The sequence below is a fragment of the Manis javanica genome, chromosome 5 (genome assembly GCF_040802235.1).
Source record: "Manis javanica isolate MJ-LG chromosome 5, MJ_LKY, whole genome shotgun sequence".
In the NCBI taxonomy this organism is placed as follows: Eukaryota; Metazoa; Chordata; class Mammalia; order Pholidota; family Manidae; genus Manis; species Manis javanica.
The window spans coordinates 114,623,989-114,643,674 of NC_133160.1; the positions used below are offsets into that span (position 1 = coordinate 114,623,989).

General features: G+C 35.6%; 1 protein-coding gene across 5 annotated transcripts in view; it reads right to left on the minus strand.

The window, feature by feature from the left end:
• MTHFD2L (methylenetetrahydrofolate dehydrogenase (NADP+ dependent) 2 like) overlaps window positions 1-16,309 on the minus strand; it is a 139,240-nt gene extending 122,931 nt beyond the window's left edge. For 2 of the 5 annotated variants that reach the window (XM_073237470.1, XM_073237471.1), the window contains exons 1-3: window positions 16,020-16,309; window positions 4,491-4,675; window positions 3,770-3,892 (exon numbers count right to left, since the gene is read on the minus strand). In XM_073237470.1, the coding sequence (XP_073093571.1) occupies window positions 3,770-3,892; window positions 4,491-4,675; window positions 16,020-16,162 (451 nt within the window). In that variant the 5' untranslated portion in view covers window positions 16,163-16,309. Of the gene's footprint in view, window positions 1-3,769; window positions 3,893-4,490; window positions 4,676-14,115; window positions 14,235-16,019 lie in introns of those variants that run through there. The other 3 variants (XM_073237472.1, XM_017661206.3, XM_037003287.2) reach the window with 3 other exon arrangements.
• Between the last annotated feature and the right edge of the window lie 3,377 nt (window positions 16,310-19,686).

Sequence of the window (19,686 nt, forward strand, 5' to 3'; positions counted from 1 at the left end):
GGGAAGTATCACATATGGTGGTTTTATTTCTCCCTAATTTTAAGACCAGCTACAGGACAAACAGGTTGTGTGACTGTGGAAACACAATTATATCCTGAGAATTTCCAACCCCGATCAAAGCTGCAAAGCTTCTGAACACAACAGAGGCTTAGCCTGTGACAGACTCAGTACCACCAAACAGGGTAGAATTGCATCTCATTTCTGTGCTTTTTGTCCAAATGAGATGCAAGGAAAGTGCTTGTATATTCTGTTTAATCCTATGCTTGTCTTCCAAATCAAAATTATAATTCTAATTTAGAATTTCTTTTACTCAATATATTGACCTAATTGAGAAAAATTTTCTCCCATTTTCTAATCATGAAATATTTTGGAATCCAGATTATTAACCAAATGATAGAAAGTTGGAGTAAAACTTGGTATAATCATTTCATTGGTCATTATTTCATTGGTTCCTTATAACAATCATATAAGACACATACAGAAAAGCCTATCTCAACCCACTTCCACACAGTCTACCTACCAAAATGAATAATGGTTCCATTTCTTCTGTAAAACATGCAGGTTGATACTCAAGGCTTGCCAAACATATCACAAAGTAGTTAAGCTCCTGACCCTATCAGATGAGTTTTGTGATAATCAAGAGATAATTGGTCCATTTCCCAAATCTGTTTTTGCTAGTTTTTTCACAGTAAGTTACATAATTTAACTTAAAATGGTATAAACAAATGACAGTCGTGGAGTATGAAAGGAAAACAGCTGTTATTTCTATGAAAACTAAGTTGAATTTTCTGGACCCTTGAGAAATAAAAAAAATAATGACTTAAGGGCAAGACAAGTACAAAGAGTGGGAGATATTTTAAAACTTGAGATGAATTTTCTTTAGATAGTTATACCTCAAATTGAAAGTTATAGGTAGTGGATCATAGATACTATTAATGCCAGTAGATGATACAAAATCCAATCATTAGGTTCCCAGAGCCTTGGATACATCAAAAGATTGGTGAACAAATGAGTGTTTAAATGCTTTATGTTATAATACAGTGTTTAAGGTAAATATTCATTGTTTAATGATTTCCTACTTTTACAACTTTTTCTATTAACCAAGAAATCAAATGTCCTAGTATAATTTAAGTTAAGTAGGTTAAGTAATATAGATGAGTCTCCTCATCCGTAAAACAGGTTGTTTTGAGAATTAAATAAAATCATCCATATAAAGAAATACCTGCTATATAGTAAGTACACATTACTCATAAGTTAAACCTGATATCCTGGTGAGGGTCATAACATAATGGTTAAAAGAAATGGCATGAGAGACCAGTCTACCCAGATTCACAGCCCTTACCAGCTCTGTGACTTTAGGGGAAGTTACTTATCCTCAGTGCCTCAAATCTCAAATGTACAGAAAAATGTACATTATAACAACTCCAAATCCACAGGATTACTGTGCAGATTCAATGAATTAATAATGTAAAGTGCCTGACTACTAAATGCTTAACATAATAAAGTTTAGCCATTATTATTTTGTATATTATTGGCTTTTCAGCAAGACAGAAAACTGCCCTTTCTTAGAGCATTCAAATACTTGTTTTCACCTGCGATCCTTTGGGCTCTGTGCTTCTCGTTCTCTAAAATGAACACAGGACTCACAGTCAACTTATTTTAGTACAGACAGATCACCAGTGCCATCTAGTGGCAAAATGCTAATAAATTCACCAAATGAGGAATGTTGCTTGTAAAAGGTAAAATTTCTACAGATAAGAATTTATTTTTTTTTAAGAAAAAATAAATCGAATGTTGTCATTCAGACATCTGTGACATGTTTTTTATAACTATTTTAATGTAATACAAATACAAGGAGGGGAAATTTAAAAAACTGTAAACCACAAGAAGATTGCTTGGTAAAAGCAGTACAAAAAAGGGATTCTTTTTTGCCTAAGTCAAACAATTGGGTTTAAACTCACTGCCAAAATTTTTTGGACAGGTTTGTGATGCAATAAACATTTGATCTTTTCTAGGCCTTGATTTCCTATGATAAGTAATTATGGTGTTGTATGTGTTTAATTCCTTTTCTAGTTCTAAAAGTAAGTGATAAATTGTTATACTCATTTCAACATAATGAACCTATAGTATTGTTTTTTCCCAGGGGAAAACCCTGATAACTCTTATAATCCCTTCCAAATTTATGATTTTTTTAAATCATATTGAAGGATAGAATTAGAAATGTGAATTTATGGTTTAATTTTAACAGCACAAAAGTTGTTACACATATTAAGACATTAACTTACATTGTTGGATATAATAAAATATTAGTACCATATTAAGACCCCATATATAACATGTAGCTTTACTTTCTACAAGTCAAAATTTACAGAACTCAAAATGCACAAAATGACTATAATCTATATTATACTTTCAGTCCTTGTTTGCTCAGTGGAAATATGTATGAATTTGAGAGCCACATTTAAGTTAAATAACACCAGTCCTCTAGCAACACAGTTCAAATTTTAGTTATCCTTGTGTATTAACTGTGAGTAATTAAAAGAGCTGCTGGCTCTTTGGTCTACAAATCACTACATAAATAACTGATGATACCATGATCAATGACCAACATGTTACTTCTTTCACAGTCCATCAATGGTTGGTCACTGTGTATTTCTTACTCAGTTCAAATGTAGACAGCAAATCATGTTGCCTCCCTGTTCCCAATGATAAACTCACATGACATTTCACAAAAATGGACAATCAGCAGAGGAATTTAGCCTATAAAAATGAAAGTGCAGCAAAAAAACAAAATGTTATGATGCTGTAAGTGACTTCGGATGTGAACAGAAGATATGAAAATGGTAACAGCAAAGCAAAGATAGGAGAGACCTAGGCCAGCACGAAGGAAAGAACTATGGATGTGAAAGACAGGGTAGAGTCACTTCAGCAGGAGTCTAATGGAATGTAAGCGGGTAGCACATGAAATAGGTAACCCTGGAATGATGACACTGTACCCCTTGGAGCGATGTAACTATGGAGCCACAGGAACTCAGCAAAGGCAAATGATTGGCAAAATGAGGAATGCTATTATGACAAAAAGGATGACAACACCTTAGAAGTGTCACCAGAATAAAACTTCCCATTAAAGAAGCTCTGAGATATTTCATGACTTTGAAAGTACAAAGGACAAAATGGAAACTGACCCAAATTTAGAAAGAAATATGACAATTCAATTTACCAAGGCATAGAAAAGGCACTTGCTCTGTGTTGTTATATGATGAGATGAGAAGGCAAGTACTGCTCCAACCCCTCTTGAACTTTTACAAAAAACAAAACACTTTAATTCTCAACGTTTCTAGTGTTTTTAAGTTACAGTGTACTAAATAAGAATGTTTTCTATTTTTCATTTCCCAATATATTTATAAACACAGTAAGAGAGTTTTTAATGTTTTGAGAAAATATTTTAAAGGTCACAGAACAATTGCTTTTTTTTCCCATTGATTATTAAGATCCTTTTGCCCAGTTTCAGCTTACACAGTCATTTTTAAGGTCTCATGCTATTGTGCAAAGCAAAGACTGCATATATTGCCAATGCCTAAATTTTCTTTCACAATTTTCAGTCATTGTAATTATAAGTCATTTAGAAATTGTTACCTATTACATGCTAGTATAATAGCTAGTCCCCTTCTGGACATATTTTATAAATTATTTGCAATGTCATCACATAATGTTGAAAGATGCCCTTTCTCCTAAACAAACCAGATATACAGTAGAAGAGCATATGTACCTGGCAGTGGCAGCTGAACCAATATACCAGTGACTCTTGGGTCCATGTTCAATTGATCAGTTATATACAAGAGTTCTTCCTGAGAAACATCCTTAGGTTTTAGAATGATCTCACTACAGATACCTGGAAGAAAAACAAGTTAAGAAGTCACTTGACTAAGAAAGACGTGGTGTTTCATTAGTGGTATCTCACAAAGTGTGTGATTGTTTTTTTCTGCTCCTTCCCCAAGGGACAGAAAGGTCCTTCTACAAAAAAATGTTCAAAGCACCATCAGAGGGATTTCTCAAGTAGTACAGATGTTTTTTCATGAGTCATATGCAATCTTTGGCCCAATATCCCATGTGGCAAATAAACTACTATTAGTAGATTTGAATAGAGTAAAAATACCAATACCACCACCACGACTATTAAGCCAAGTTTGACAGTGAACTAGCCAGGTTTATTATCTGATTAAAACAAATATAATAAGGCCCTTTACATGTAAAGTGTTCCTCTCACATCATACTATAGGATCTGAAATCACAATGAATTGATTCAGTAAAAAATCTGAAGAAAAAGATTAAGAGGTGACTATAAACTTTGGTAACTAAATAATCCCCAACAATAACAACAATAATGCTTTTCAAATAGCACATATTTGACCATTATCATTCATAATTATCACACTTTAAAAACCAGAGAACATTACTTAATAACAAGTACAACTTAAATGCATCCCCACCTACAGCAGAGGCAGCTTGGATTTTCTTCCTGACATATGTATGACTTGCTGGATTATCGCCCACTAAAATGATACTGAGGTGAGGTCTTCTGTTCCCAAGGGAAATCCATGATTCCACACCTCGCTGTATTTCTTTCTGGATTTGTCTGGCCATTTCAGTTCCTGAGATAATAATGGCATCATGTCTATGGAAAACAGAAAAATAAATTTAGTACTAAGAAGACAATAAGGTACATTCAATCATATAGATTTAAGGTACAAGAATGCACAAAACATCTATGGTTCTCTGAGTAAGCAACCAAAATTTGATTTGTTTTCAAGTATATTTGATACCCATTCTTCAGGTTCATAAATATAATTTTGTGAAGGATTCCAACTCTGCTTTTTGGTTCTATACTCTATAGTATAAATTTCTTTGTAATATTCATATATATGTTAATATATATATATTAATAAACCACACACTCAAGCTCTGGACTGTAATATTGGCTCTATTAAAGGCTCTGCTACTTTTTTTGAACAGACAGATCAACATGGTCTGTTTAAACTGGCACCCATCCTAAAAGCCCTGTCCCATGTTTTATGTATGTGACTCCACAGTCTTACAACACAGAGGCTAAGTTAGTTAGCATACTGTGTACAAGACTCTGAGGTCAAGAGCTCTGTCCTTATACAACACTCTTAAGATATTCAAGTAAAAATTCTAATCCAAAGCTCCAGGACAACTTAGTGACAACAGCTTCCAATCTTGCCCTGTCATTGATTACTGTGGGGACAAGACTGGTAAGCAGATGACTCAGTTGCTCATGCCACACCATGGCATCATCTCTAACTAAAAAACTGCACAGAACATTACTTCCTGGCAGTTTATTAGTAATTAAGAAGGTAAGAAATGCTATACCCTGATAGATGAAGTCAACCTATCTCTGGAAAGGCACAAAATGCATTATTGGAAGGCTTTCCTTCTCTACATGATCTCAAACTTAGAAGTGGTGAATTAATGTTGTTCTTACTGTGTGTTTATTTTTTAAAGGTACCTGATAAAGTATAAAATAGTTCCTTCGTCCTGCTACCCGTCCTTTCACTACTGAAAGGCCTGGTGAAAGCATAATCTGTAGCACATGATAATTATGCAAAATACCAAATTCAGGTCAGTGAATTTTGTGATGATGAAAAGGAGGGAGAAGCAAATGAGGAAGAAAGGGGAAGAAAACATAATAGCACCTCAATAATTTCTAGTACCTGTACAATATTTTCTAATGGCAGGTACCATGACTATTAGCCAACACACACAAAATGCAAACTTGCTGCCCCTTCCAAATAAGCCAACTACCTTCTATAAGTTGGTGTGCATATACACAAAACCAGACCAGGAATACTCCATTTCAGTCTGGTACCAATGGTCCATAGTGTTCATCCAAGTTTATATAAGTTTGATGTAAACAACATTCAGCTAAAAAGTGATTCCAAAATGTGATCTATGGACATATACATCAAAATTGCCTGGGAAACTTGCTGACCTTGCAGATTCCCAGACCCCACAATCCACCCACAATTCATAATCCCTGGTTGGGGGGGCAAGCAGGGGGAGCCTGGGAATCTGCATATCTAACAAGTTCTCATGGGTGTTCTTCTGCATGACCATGCTTGTGTTCTTCAGTTCAACAAAAAAGTATATGTTAATAATAATTATAACCATGGGTAAACATTTAACTGAGCAAATAAACTGGTTAGACAATACAGTACAACTAGCCACTGTAATTATAAATTACTTTGGATTCTAATTTTGTCTACTTCTCACTAAAAATTTAATAGCTTTCAAGACATGGTAGGTCATGGTAAATTCAGCATATCAATCTTGTTCTATTTTCTAATTTTCTAATAACTTTCTTGAAGTATGATTGATGTACAATAACCTGCACATATTTAAAATATACAATTTGATATATTAACATATGAATATACCTGGGAAACCATCACCACAATCAAGAAAATGAACAAATCCATCACCCACAAGTTTCCCTGTACCCCTTTGGAATCTCAGCATTCCATCCTTGCTATTCCCCCGTTTATCCCTAGGCAACCACTGATCTGCCTTCTGTCACTATGTATTAGTTTGTATTACCATACATTTTATAAAAGTGGAATCATGCCCTACATACTATCCAACTATTTTCACTCAGCATGATTAAATTGATTCATGTTTTGTATACATCAATAGTCCATTTCTCTTTTTCAAATAGTTCATTTCTTTTTATTACCAAGGCATTTTCCACTGCATGGATGTATCAGAATTTGCTTATCCATGCAATTATAGACAGATATTTGGTTTTTACTTATTTCAGGTTTTAGTCATAACAAATAAAGCTGCTACAAATATTAATGTACAAGTCATTGTATGCACATATGCTTTCATTTTTCTTGAGCAAAGAAACTTTTGAGGAGTGAAATGGTTGGGTCATATAGTAGGTATGTTTAAATTTCTAAGAAATAGTCAATCTGTTTTCCAAAGTGGTGGTACCATTTTACATTTTTACAAGCAGATATATGAGAGTTCTAGTTGCTTCACATACTTGCTATCACTTGGTATGGTCAGTCTTTTAATTTTTAGACATTCTAAATGCTGTATGGTTGTATCTCATTGATTTTTTAAGGGATTTGCATTCCCTTAAAAAATAATGTTGAACATCTTTTCATGTGCTTATTTACCATCTGCCTATCTTTGATGAAGTGTGTAATTTAATAATTTGCCTAACATTTCACAGGTTGTTTCCTTATTAATGAGTTTTGAGAGGTCTTCATATATCCTAGAATCATCATTTATCAGATACGTGATTTGAAATATTTTTTCCTGTTCTTTGCCTTGTCATTCTCTTAACTGTGTCTTTGGAAGATCATCCCTCAATTTTGATGTATTTCAATCAATTTTCTTTCATAGATCATGCTTTTGGTATTGTGTATAAGAAATCTTTGCCTAGCTCAAGGTCACAAAGGTTTTCCCCAATGATCCTTCCACAAGTTGTGTGGGTTCAGTCTGTACATTTGGTTCTGATTTAGTTATATTCCTACTTTGATACAACTTTACATCAGAATATCATCAAATACTTCTTTGGTGTCTACTGAGATAATCATAGGATCTTTTTTTGTTTGTTTTAGTCTGTTAATATCATGAATTACACTGATTGGTTTTCAAATTTTAAACCAACCTTGCATTCCTGGGATAAACCTCATTTGGTCATGATTACCTCACCTTTCCAGATATTGCAAATGCCATCTAAAATTTTGTAAATTTTTTGCATCTATTTGCATGAGAGGTATTTGTAGTTTTTTCTTGTAATGTCTTTGTATGGATGATGCTGTACTCATAGAATGAGTTATAAAGTATCCTATTTTCTTAAAATTTCCAGAAGAGTTTGTGTGGAATTACTATTATTTCTTCCCTAAATGTTTGGTAGAATTCAGCCTTTAAGCCATCTAATCCTGGACCTTTCTTTGTGGGAAGGTTTAAAGCTAAAAATTTAAATTCTTTAATACAAAAAGCTATTTAAGTTATCTATTATTTCTTGAGTAAGCTTTTGTTGTTGGGGTCTTTGTGTACATTCTAATAATTAGTACTCAACTACAGACAATCAAATTAAGATAAAATATATTTTTGAGTTAAAATTTTATTTTTCAAGACTAAATAAAATTTTCACTATTTACTATGAATTTCTGGTTCCCATTTTATTTATTAATTCATTTAACTGGCCTTTTAACTAAGAGAATAAGAATCTCCTATATTAGCAAATACTAAGGGTTGCAGATAAGGCATTTAATTCAAGCATGACTAGGAGGTAGTAAAAATTGAATGCTTTCAATAAACTAAGTTGTATCAGCAATTTTCAGTTAGGATAAAATACTATAAAAGCAAGTTGATCTGCTAACATTTCAGAATTCACTCTTACAGTAAAGAACATACATTTGTATTTCAATAAACAAAACCATTTGAACTCTGTGCTGCATTTTAAAGCATATGAATAGCAATGCTTCTGCTGACTTGTTTTATAACTTTATTCTTTGTTAAAAGAGAATAGTTTGTTCATAGGCTACTGTGAAACTGGAAATCACTGACCATAATCCAGGATAATTATGGCCTAGACACTACAAAGCTGTGACCCTGAGAATGTCAGAGATGGCAATTACATCAACCGATTGCTGGCTTCCAAAGAGGCAATCTATATACAGATTAAATTTGACTGCACCCTATATGTTGGAGTCTGAGATAGTGCCAGGGCTTACTTTATATTATAGCACTGATGTGCTGAGTCAGCTTGCTAATTATAGCTGACATACAGCCTGGCCTAACTGGTGTTTATGGGTAAGCACCCATACGACTACCACCCAATTTTGAGTAGGGACTTTCAGTATTTTCAGTAGCAGCTGGTCCATCCCATTGATGCCCTTGGTCACTAATGGCCTTAGCAAGCTTAGCTCTGTGGCATACACAATGTAAGGATAAATGAAGCAACCTGGAATTAGTGGAGGCCCAATGGGAGGATGCCTGTATCAGTCCGTATGTTCTGAGACCTGATAAATACATAATCTTTTTCACATAATCCTTCATGCATAAACAAATGAGCTTTTCAACATGCGTATTGTGAAAATTGTTAAATATCAATTCAAATGTTCAGCCACAGAAGCATACAGCTCCTAGGAGTCCTCCCTAGCTCAATTCTTGTTCCCTGCCAATCCATTTTCTGCACCGCAGCCAGAGTGATTTTCCAAGTTTAGTCCTATCAGTTCACTGATTAAAACTCCTCACTGCATGCTCATTATTAATACAATAAATACATTTTGAGAACCCTCTATGTACCAAGCACTATTCCAGGCACCAGGGATGTAACAATGCATAAAACAAAATTGCCTGTTTTCATGGAAACTATATTCTAGTTAAACACATAAGCAAAATAATGTCTTTAAGTCAAACAATTAACATACATGTGAAAAACTGAAGTAAAGAGCGTATCTGGAGGACAGAGTTGCCATTTTACAATGGTGGGTTAAGGTGTCACCTTTCTGATTAATCAAGTGAAATCCAAGCCTAAATGAGGGAAATGAGGGAATACCTCCTGTGGCTACCTAGAAAAAGGAATTCTAGGCTCTCAAAGTCATGCAACTTCTTCATCTTTTGATCTTACATAGAAAGATCTGACCAAGAGTTGATTGGCTGATCTGTAAAAATGGCTGTTTCTTTTAAGTAATAGATGGAGACATACTCTGATAACAAAGAAGACATCAGCATTTAATGTTGACTCTATGAGCTTTACTTACCGATTCTTTCTAGAAAATAAACTGTAACTATTAAGTTTGCTTACTAGATCTAAATGAAATGTTTAAAACAAACTAGTAAACAGTAGGAAAAAAATCACTACTTCTCTTGTACATAAAAATAACTCCTTCACAAATCTAATAAAACAAAACAAAATGAACAAAACAGCAGTAGATGCATAGACATTAAGAAGTGACTAGTGGTAACCACTGGGGAGGGGTGCATGGGTGGATGGTGTGGGTGAGAGGGATAAAGGGGGCACAAAATGTCTATCATAAATTAGTCATGGGGATTAAAATACAGCATAGAAAATATAGTCAGTAGTTATGTAACATATTTCTATGTTAACAGATGATAACTTGTTGGGTTGAGGATGTACCTAACTGATGAATCACTGTTGTATACTTGAAACCAATGTGATATTGTATATCAACTATACTTCAAAAAATAAACAGATAAATACTCCTTCACACAATAGTAAAATAACAATAAATAAAATCTACTCAAGAAAGACATTGTATTGTATACTTGGCATCTTGGTTCTGCATCTAGATTTCAATCTATTTTTAACCACAATTTTAATCAGAGCCGCAATGAACTGTCTTATTATTTATAAAGATGAAAAAGCGTAATATAATTATTAGCAATTCAAACTTTGCTGGTGCTAACAAGGCTTAATTACTTTGTATGTTAGGGCAAACTTGGGAGACTGAGTTTGAATTAACAATAGAAATGAAACCCAAGGGAACCAGGGCAAAATTACACATAGAATAAAATCAATCCTTAGTAGTAGGGAGTCTTTTGAAGTAAATGTTTTTAAAGTAAACGAATTCTTAGGAACATTAAGTTTATGAGCTTTTGAAAATATTTCATCTTACTTCTTAAATTCTATACTTAGATCTTGAACTAATTTTATCAGAAATTATACTTTTGTGAATCAGTAAAAAATAAAAGCAAGTCATTATGAATCCTTTACATTACTCAGTTTTATAATTTAACTCTTTCAGTACCCACCTGTAAATCAGAACATCAGCAGCTACCTAGACAACATTCAAGTTTTTTCCAGAAACTTAGATGCTAATAAGCATCATACCATGAGAACCTTTGTTCATTGTGTTGAATCATAAGAACGATCTTTTTACACATTTAAAATAAAATACACACGCTTACAGGAAACCAGTTTTATTGAAATATTTTTTTTAAGCATTAAGTAACAGGACCTAGAGGCAGGTCTAACTACCGTAACAACAAAGTAGTGATGAAAATATAATCTGCGCTTTGAAGTCTCTGAATCAACACTGAGATATTAAATTACCTGTGGGTTTTATTGGCAACAACACAAGTACCACTAGTATTACTGTGGTTTGTTGCCAACATTCACAATCGAAGAAAATGCCAAATTAGAGGTTATTGATCTCCCATCCATTGATCTCCCATCTAAATTTATATATCCCTTTAATTCTACCCATGAAGTCTCAGATTAAGAAATACCCTTAAGGAAATATGACAAAACAATTTTTAAGATTTTGTGCAAAATTACCTTGATTCAAAAAGTTTGAGATTTAAAGTTTTCAAAAAGAGGAAAAGCAGTAGTGAGACATGTCAACAATAATAAACTGCTTACACAGAAAAGTGTGATCATGCAGGTTCAGATCCTATCTTCACCATTTACTTACTATAGATGAGTTATTTAATTTCTCTAAGCCTCAATTACCCAACCTATTAACTGGGAACAGTAATAGTCTACTTCCTTCCATTGTTGTGAAGATTAAAGGATATACTGTATGTGAAAAACCTAAGCAAAGTCCTTAACAGAGTAAGGGCTCATTAAATACTCCTAAGAATTTATTTTCCAACAACACAACTGGATTAAAGACAAGATGATGTACATTGCAAAGCTAATCATAAATAGCTGAAAGAGGGAGAGGGCCAGAGGAAACACCTATATTTTAAACTACATATGCCCTCACTGTAGAATTTATGAATCTTTAGTCTTTTGGTTTAGGGACACCGTTTAAATAGGAGTAATTACAGAAATGTACAGACTTCTGATCATTAAGTGAATAAAGCTGGTTGGTATGCTGACAAAAACATGACCTGAATCTGAGAGTAAAGTATTTCATATGTTCCAAGGACTAGACATTGAATAATAGCAAGATAGTTAGGTAAATTATGGCCAATTTACTTAATGTAATATGATGCAGCCAATAAAATGTTAGTAAAAGCAATAGCAATGCAGAATATCCTTATGATGCAATGTTAAGTGGAGCAGCTGGATAAGCCTTCCTGGATTATATCCAACCTTTAGTTCTTTGACATTAAAGTTTGGATTCTTTCACTCTGGTCACAAAGTTTCCTATCTTTCAGGTATATTTTTTTTCTGGTCCAAACTGCACATTTTAATAGCAAATCTCACTTATTACTACTCATTCATTCATCCCACTGAAAATTAAAATTTCACCCAAGCACCTGTCCCTTTAATCCTCCCTCCAGAACTTAATTATCTCTTAGCCAAACTATTTTAAAAATCTTCACTGAGCTTTATGGAATTCCATGAGAGTATGTGACCATGGAAGATTATCTGGTGTTTTCTTTTCCTGTTGTTTTTATCATCACATTAGAGTATTAATGTAAAAGGATAACAACTTCAAAGCATCTGACAAAGATTCAGGTCATCAAAGAAATTGCTAAATTACTAAAACCATGACTAGCAAGATGAGATTAATATTAGTCTCCTTTTTTTCATCTATTGATCCATTTAATCAGAAAACTTAATTTTGGAGTCAGTACATTAGAACATTATTTCGGAAATTCCTGGGACATAGCTATTACAATGTAAGACACTAAATGGTTAAACATTAAGGTTCTAAACTTAAATGACCTAAGAACTTGCTTAGAACTCAAAACTGTAGCCAGAGTGTTACCACATCTTACTTTCATTAGAAAAAGTTAGGCATTAAGATGGAAAAACCATACCATTGTATTTGCCAACAAAATAAACTATGACTTTGAAAAACTGCCTTTGTTAGTCATGGAACTAACTATATTGGTTGAAATCAGTCTACAGAAAAATCAGCTTTAATAATGGGCCTGAGGTCTTCAAGCTTTACATGAGGATGAAAGGTATTAAATAATTCTACTTCAGATAAAAATATTAAGTACTTGAAGGGAGTCTAAAGAAAAATGAACAACCTCACTGATAAAATTTGTTCTCAAAAATCATTAAATTACTCACTCTACAAGACATCAATATTTAAGCAATATAAATTGCTGTCTTCTAGTAGCTCCAAAAATGTGGAGTTTTTTAAAATGCTGGCCTAGCTGCAAAAATTATACAGCCATATAAAATGAGACATAAAGGTGAGGCTTTCCATTAAGAGCTATACGCCAGTCCACAAAATCTTACAAATGCTAAAAGGATCACAGCAGGTGGGGAGGGAATAGAGACTCTACCAAATTGATGACTTTAGGAATCACTAAGCTACAGACAGACATGGTACAAATGCTTGCAGATATCCATCTAAGTGACTAACCATGAGTTCAGATAGGATTACCTACAGCAGGGTTTGGGACAATCCCTGTAGTAACATTCCTGCAAAGGTACTCTGAGCAACGCATTTATGTACAAGGTTTGTGACCTCCCCTCCAAGCGGGAAAGGCTGCAGCCTGGCTCCATACACTGAAAATCACTGGGTCAAAACATTCATGTGATTTCATAACCCAAGGACATTTTGACTTGTAAACTCCTCAAAGAGCAAGGCAATATGAGAAAATTTAGTCACCAAGAATTTTTTTATTTTTAACTTTTTGCCTGTTCAGGTAACTCATTTCAAGAAACAATAAAGTGCAACAAATAGAGGAGCTTATTTCTTTGACATTAAATATCTTTTCTCCCAATTAGTAAGATGTAACTTCTCATGAGTAAATAGGGGAAAAATTTCATTGCAAAGTTTAAAGTGAAAACCATCGAGAGAAAAATGTTAAATGATACTTCAAAATTTTTTAACTTTCAATTCCATCAAACATTATTTCTTGAAATGCAGTTTACTAAAAAAAATTCTCCATGAAAAAAGTATTTACATGTTCCATTATTATAAGTATCTAATCACTCAAAAATAAGAAAAATAATAAAAAATGTTTTTTCATTTTAATTTAAGGGTTTATATAGGTCAGAAACTGGTAATTAATCTGTTAATTTAAAACAATGTCATAGGGGAAAGAGTTGACCAAACTCTAAAACAGTTTTTCAGTTAAGAATAACACTAAGGTTCAAATTTCAAGTCAATAGGAATGGTGTCGAATTTAAATAACACTCACTATGAAGTAAACAATTAATGTGTCACTACATGTTAAGAAAAGATGACTGAGGTTGGGGACAAGTGGGGAGGCAGACAGTGGCAACCTCTGGAAGATGGAATCTCTTCTCTCTGCTGGTCCTAGAAGAGAAAAGAGACACCAATAAGTATCAACACACTGTCCGAATTCCTCCCCACCCGAGGCCCACCAGTCCACAGGGGTTTCTCAACCTTACAGCCAACTGCAACTTCACATTTGGTATTCAATGACAAGAGGATGTCAAAAAACACCACCCTGTACTAATTTAATTAATGCTGCCTTAAAAAATAAAACTATCAAAAATATTTATTTTTATACAGTTACAATCTGCACCATATGGGGCTGAAAGCAGCTGCATTGAAAGTAATATCTCTTTATTTTAAGAGTAACTTGCCAAAATTATTGCACTCAACTACTTTAAATTACAAAGAGGCCTTTAAATATAACTTTAAAAATCTGAATTATTCATGTGTGTGCATGTGTATGTGTGCAAAGCAAGTGGCTACGAAGAAATGTTTGGATTGTAATTGTGACTCTCATTCAGGGTACAAGACGATGGGGTTGTTTATATCAAGCTGACACAGGGAAATTCATCAACTTATACACAATTTGGAAAAGGCTGTCCTTGCTCTGGAAAGAAGCCTAAAACAACTGAAATTTAAAAAATAATACCTAAGTAAATAGAGTGACTATAGTATGAATTCCCTCAACTCTGTAATACAAACAGAATCCCACAAAATACGCTTTTCCTAGACAGTGGAGTTGGTCATTCCAAACCAATTGGCAAATTTTTTCAAACACCATGAGAACTTCCACAACCAGAACTCTGAATCCTGTTATTTTCTCACATCTTTGTGAAAAACCTAGTCACTAGAAACTACATCCAACGTAAACCATTTGGGAATTTTTTTGTATTTCAGTCTCTCAGACTAAGGTCCAAAAATATGCATAAAAGGAGGAGTTAATTTAAATTAAATACGCAGAAGCTTTTCCCATATTACTGAACATATTACTTCTTCCAGATATTGTGCCGACACTGGGGATACAAAAAAAGAAAAGATACGATCTCTGGCCACGTAAACTGCAATTAAAGAGCATTACTGGAAGCCCTCAAAGTCTGAAAACAGTTTCTTCTGGACCTACTGGCTCTGGGTGAAGGGAATGTATTTTTAGTTTCTCGGGTTTGAGTTTGTAACCACGAGAAGATGACAGAAGGGTTAAGTGTTCCTGGTCACCAATGCGCACAAGAATTAAAACCAGTATTGTATTTGCAATGTGTTAGCCTGCAACAACGTCCAAAGATACACCACTCTAAGATCAGGTTTGGAAAGCGCCATACAGAAAAAGAGTGAGAAATCAAGATCAAGGTCTGATTTTGTATTTGTAAAATAATGTAAGAATTTCCGAACTGAAAAAGACCTCCCTTTTACCATCAACAAAGGAACTGAGCACTCAAACACTAGTAAACCATCTGGAAAACGTCCACTGCTTTGTTTACTAAACAAAAAACAAAAGCATATATTTGAAACAAGACCTCGTGTTTCGATGGCACCTTCCCTGCGGGCGTCAAATGTCTTCCTAAATCACTCAACGGCACCAATCCCAAAGAAGGTACGTTCTGGTGCCGAAGCCCAAAGCCAAGCCCGTCCAAATGCCCCGACTTGAGGCCGACGCGACCCACCTGCAAGGCCCGCTAGGCCAAGTCCAGAACGGAGGCCCGCCCGCCCCTAACCCCAACCAGCTGGGCAGCTGTCCCAGGCTGCTGGCCTTACGTGCGGAAGCCGCAAGTGCCAAGGGCCCGCGCCCCGCCACCCCTCCCACGGCCTGCGGCTGTGACCGGGAGTGCCCCCACACCCGAGGAGATGAGCGCCCTGGGGCGCCTGTACCTCACGCCGCTGCTGCGGAAGCCCCGGAACGCACGTCCGGGAGTTCTCAGCACTCCCAAGGGCGGTACCGCGCTTCGGCCCAGCGCCGGGACTCGGGCCAGCCGGCCGCGGAGCAGCGAGAAGCAGCGGGCCGGCGCCGTCATGGCCGCGAGTCCCCGGCTTCCGGACGCTGCCTGTGTCCTCACAGCTGCAGGCCGGGCTCCGCCCCTACTTGGCCCCGCGCAGGGAGGAGTCCCACCAGCAGCCGGTCTCCGGGGCGCCACTCAAGGGCGGGGCCAGGAGCCGCGCTCAGGCAGGGGGCGGGGCTGAGAGAACGCCGGGAGGCGTGGCCAGGAGCCGACCTCCAAACCAGACGGGAATTGGGGCCAGAGGCGCCCCGTGACCGCTAGGGGGCGGGGCCGGGGCCGGGGTACAGCCCCAGGAAGGGAAGAGCCGGCGCCGAGACAGGCGGACTGCGATGTCGCGTGGCCATTCTGTGTCGCATCCGCTGGACGTGCTGCTTAACGTCGTCCTTAGTGAGGTATGCACAGGGAAAGCGCCTAAACTGATCAGTTCAAAAAGCACGTCCCCTTTCTCCCAGCCCAGCGCTCTGCCCGACAGCTTCCCAGGTTATGTTAAATTTGATTTAAAGCAGGAAAGATGTTACTAGTTCTTTGTTTCCCACGTCCTTAGTGCGACTTTGGGATACTTTGGAAGCTGGAGAAAGAAAAGGTGTGAGTGTGTGGAGGGAGGGGTTGTACCTGGCTAAACAGGGCTGGACCTTAGGATTTCTATAGCTCTTCCTTCTCGGCTCACTTTTGGAAAAAAAAGTTGACCAATTTCTATCATTTTCCAGAGTCTTATGATCAAGTTAACGTGGCCTAAAAACGTGTTATGCGGTGAATTTGCAGTGAGAAAGCAAAATGTCGGCCCCTTAAAAAAACGACTGGCTATTCGTTATGCTGGGATTTATTGGAAGATAAACTGAGGCATTTTAGAAAAACGAGTTTATTTGAGCAAAAATTGATTCGAATTGGGCAGCATCCAATCTAAATAGAAGCTCCAAGAGACTGTAAAATGAACAACTTTATAGGAAGAAGGTAGTGGGAACAAGGAAGTTACAATTGCAAAAAAAAGCAAGTTGGTTATTGAAGTTATTTTCCTTTAGGGTATGCAGGGATTTGTGAGGCAGATTCCTAAATAGTGCAGATCAGGTGATTCCTGATTGCCTGGCAAAAAATTCCATTTCTGGGAGAGCTGAAACTAATCTGATTTGGGATCCTAAGGCCTACCATAAGCAGCACCATTTGGGGCCTGTTGTCCTGTGTTTTGACAGATAAGAGACACTAATAAGACACAGATAAAACCAGCTGAGAAGTTAAAGGAGACAATTATTTCCCCCAAGGTCAGGCTGCAGCTGTGAAGCGTCATCACATCTGTTTTGACCATTGTTTTCTTAGAACCCTTACTCTCGAAAAATCATAAACTAACATAAAATTTGCTGTTTAAAATCATATCCATACCAATGAAACCTCCTACTCTTGCCTGGATGTTCTAAGTTAGTTTGACACAAAGAAGCAGCCTTTATTTCCAAACTAGGGATACCGAGCGTAAGATGAGGGACCTCTGGACACAAGCACACCTATCCTAGCTTTATCAATTCTGGGCAAACATAGACCTGGGTCCACTGCTCAGTCTAACCTTATGTTGGCTTCTGCACAACAGCTCTGTTTTGCTTTGAGCCTACTAAATACTTCTTCATTTGGATTTCACCTTAACTCTACCCTGCCCCAAATCCTATAATAACTTTATATCTTTAATTTGATGAGACATTTCTGCATTCCTCTGTAATGTGGTCTCCCAATTATCCTAACTTCCTGTATCCTAACTTTGTCTTGCTATAGGTTTGTCCCTAGAGTTATGAAAAGTTATAAGAGTTATAGAGATTGGTTATATAATAATGTGTCTGTACCTAACATTGCGGAACTATACACTTAAAACCGGTCAGATTGGTAAATTTTATGTTTTGTGCGTTTTACCACACAATTTAAATTTTTTTAACTTAAAAGTAACAAATTTTTTTATTGACTTAAGAATTTTTATCCCAGTGAGAGTAAATAAGAGTTGTTGAGTTACCTTAGCAAGGTTTTATATTATCAGTCTTTTTAATTTTAGTCAGTTTAGTGAGTAAACAGATAGTATTCACTGAGATCTTAATTTATATTTTCTTCACTACTAATAAGTGAAGCATTTGTTTTTCTATTAGCCATTTTAATTTTCTCTTTTTCAATAGGTTTCTTTTTTTATTGATTTGTGGCTATATTTTCCATATCAGTACATTGTCACTTCAAGTTTGGCAAGTATTTTCTCTCACTGGCTTTCTTTTTACTTACCTTTTGAAGTCTCTTATAAACAATTTCTCACTTGTAAAATAGTCAAATTTATAGTCTTTATGATTGGAATTACTGTAATGTTTAAGCAATCTTTCCCTATTTCAAGATTATAGAGATATAATCCTATTAATGTATTCTAGAGCTTTTAAAGTTCTGACTTTCAGTTAAATCTTGAATTAATTATTACAATGTACAGTGTGAGGTAGGGATCAAATTTCTTTTAAAAAAAAGTACAGCCAATTGTACCAGAAGCACTTAGCACTAATCCATTCATTCCTCCTTAACTGCAACTCCACACTTCTTTCTTATATGAACTTTCTATATAGGCATTGGTCTGTTATATAGGCATAGGTCTGGACCTTCTAGATGAGATAATGACAGAATGACATTACAGAAATAAAGATTAGCTCACTTGAAGACAATGGAAATGATCAAAAGTGAAATACATAGTGAAAAAAGCCTAAAAAATGTAACAATGTATCAATGGGACAACTTCAAGACACCAAAATATAACATAACTGAATTCCCAAAAGAGAAGAGGTGGAGACCAAAAATCTTTTTGAAGAAATCACAGTAAAATGTTTTCCAAATTTGGTGAAAATATAAATCTACAGTTCTAAGAAGTTCAGTGAACCCAAAGCAAAAGAAACATGAAAAGAACCATAACAAAGTATATCATAATCAAATTGCTCAAAAGTAGTGACAAAGTGAAAAATTATTAAAAAGCAGCCAGGAAGAGAAAAACACTTTAAGTGCAGAGGAATGTAGATAAGAACAACAAGTTTCTCAATAGTTAAGTGCAGTGTCTGTTTTCCTATATTCCCATATAGGAATATTCTATATCCTGTATTAGATAAAAAAATTCACAAATCCATATACATATGCAATATTGCTAACTTTCTCTGCCATATCCCCCAGGAATATATCTGTGATATAATCATTCCTAATTTCTACCTTACAATTTAGGTCCATCCTCAGAAATGGTAGTCTAAGTGAAACTTCTAGTTTGGTGCTAAAGTTATGTACCAAAAATTTTTACAATGTTCATATAAAATTTTTCTCTTCATCCTGTCTGGACATGATACTTCTCCCCTCTCTTGTCATAAATTATATATTATTGAGCACCTAAAAAGATTAAGATACTCTTCCAGAGACTCCAAATTTTTGGCTCCCCTCTTGCTAGGTATACTTAATCTTATTTTCCATAGCCTAATACATTTCTTCTCTATCCATTTCCTCACCAATATTCTAGCATTATAATTTTGAAACCATTTTCTTTTTTTAAGCAGCAAAGT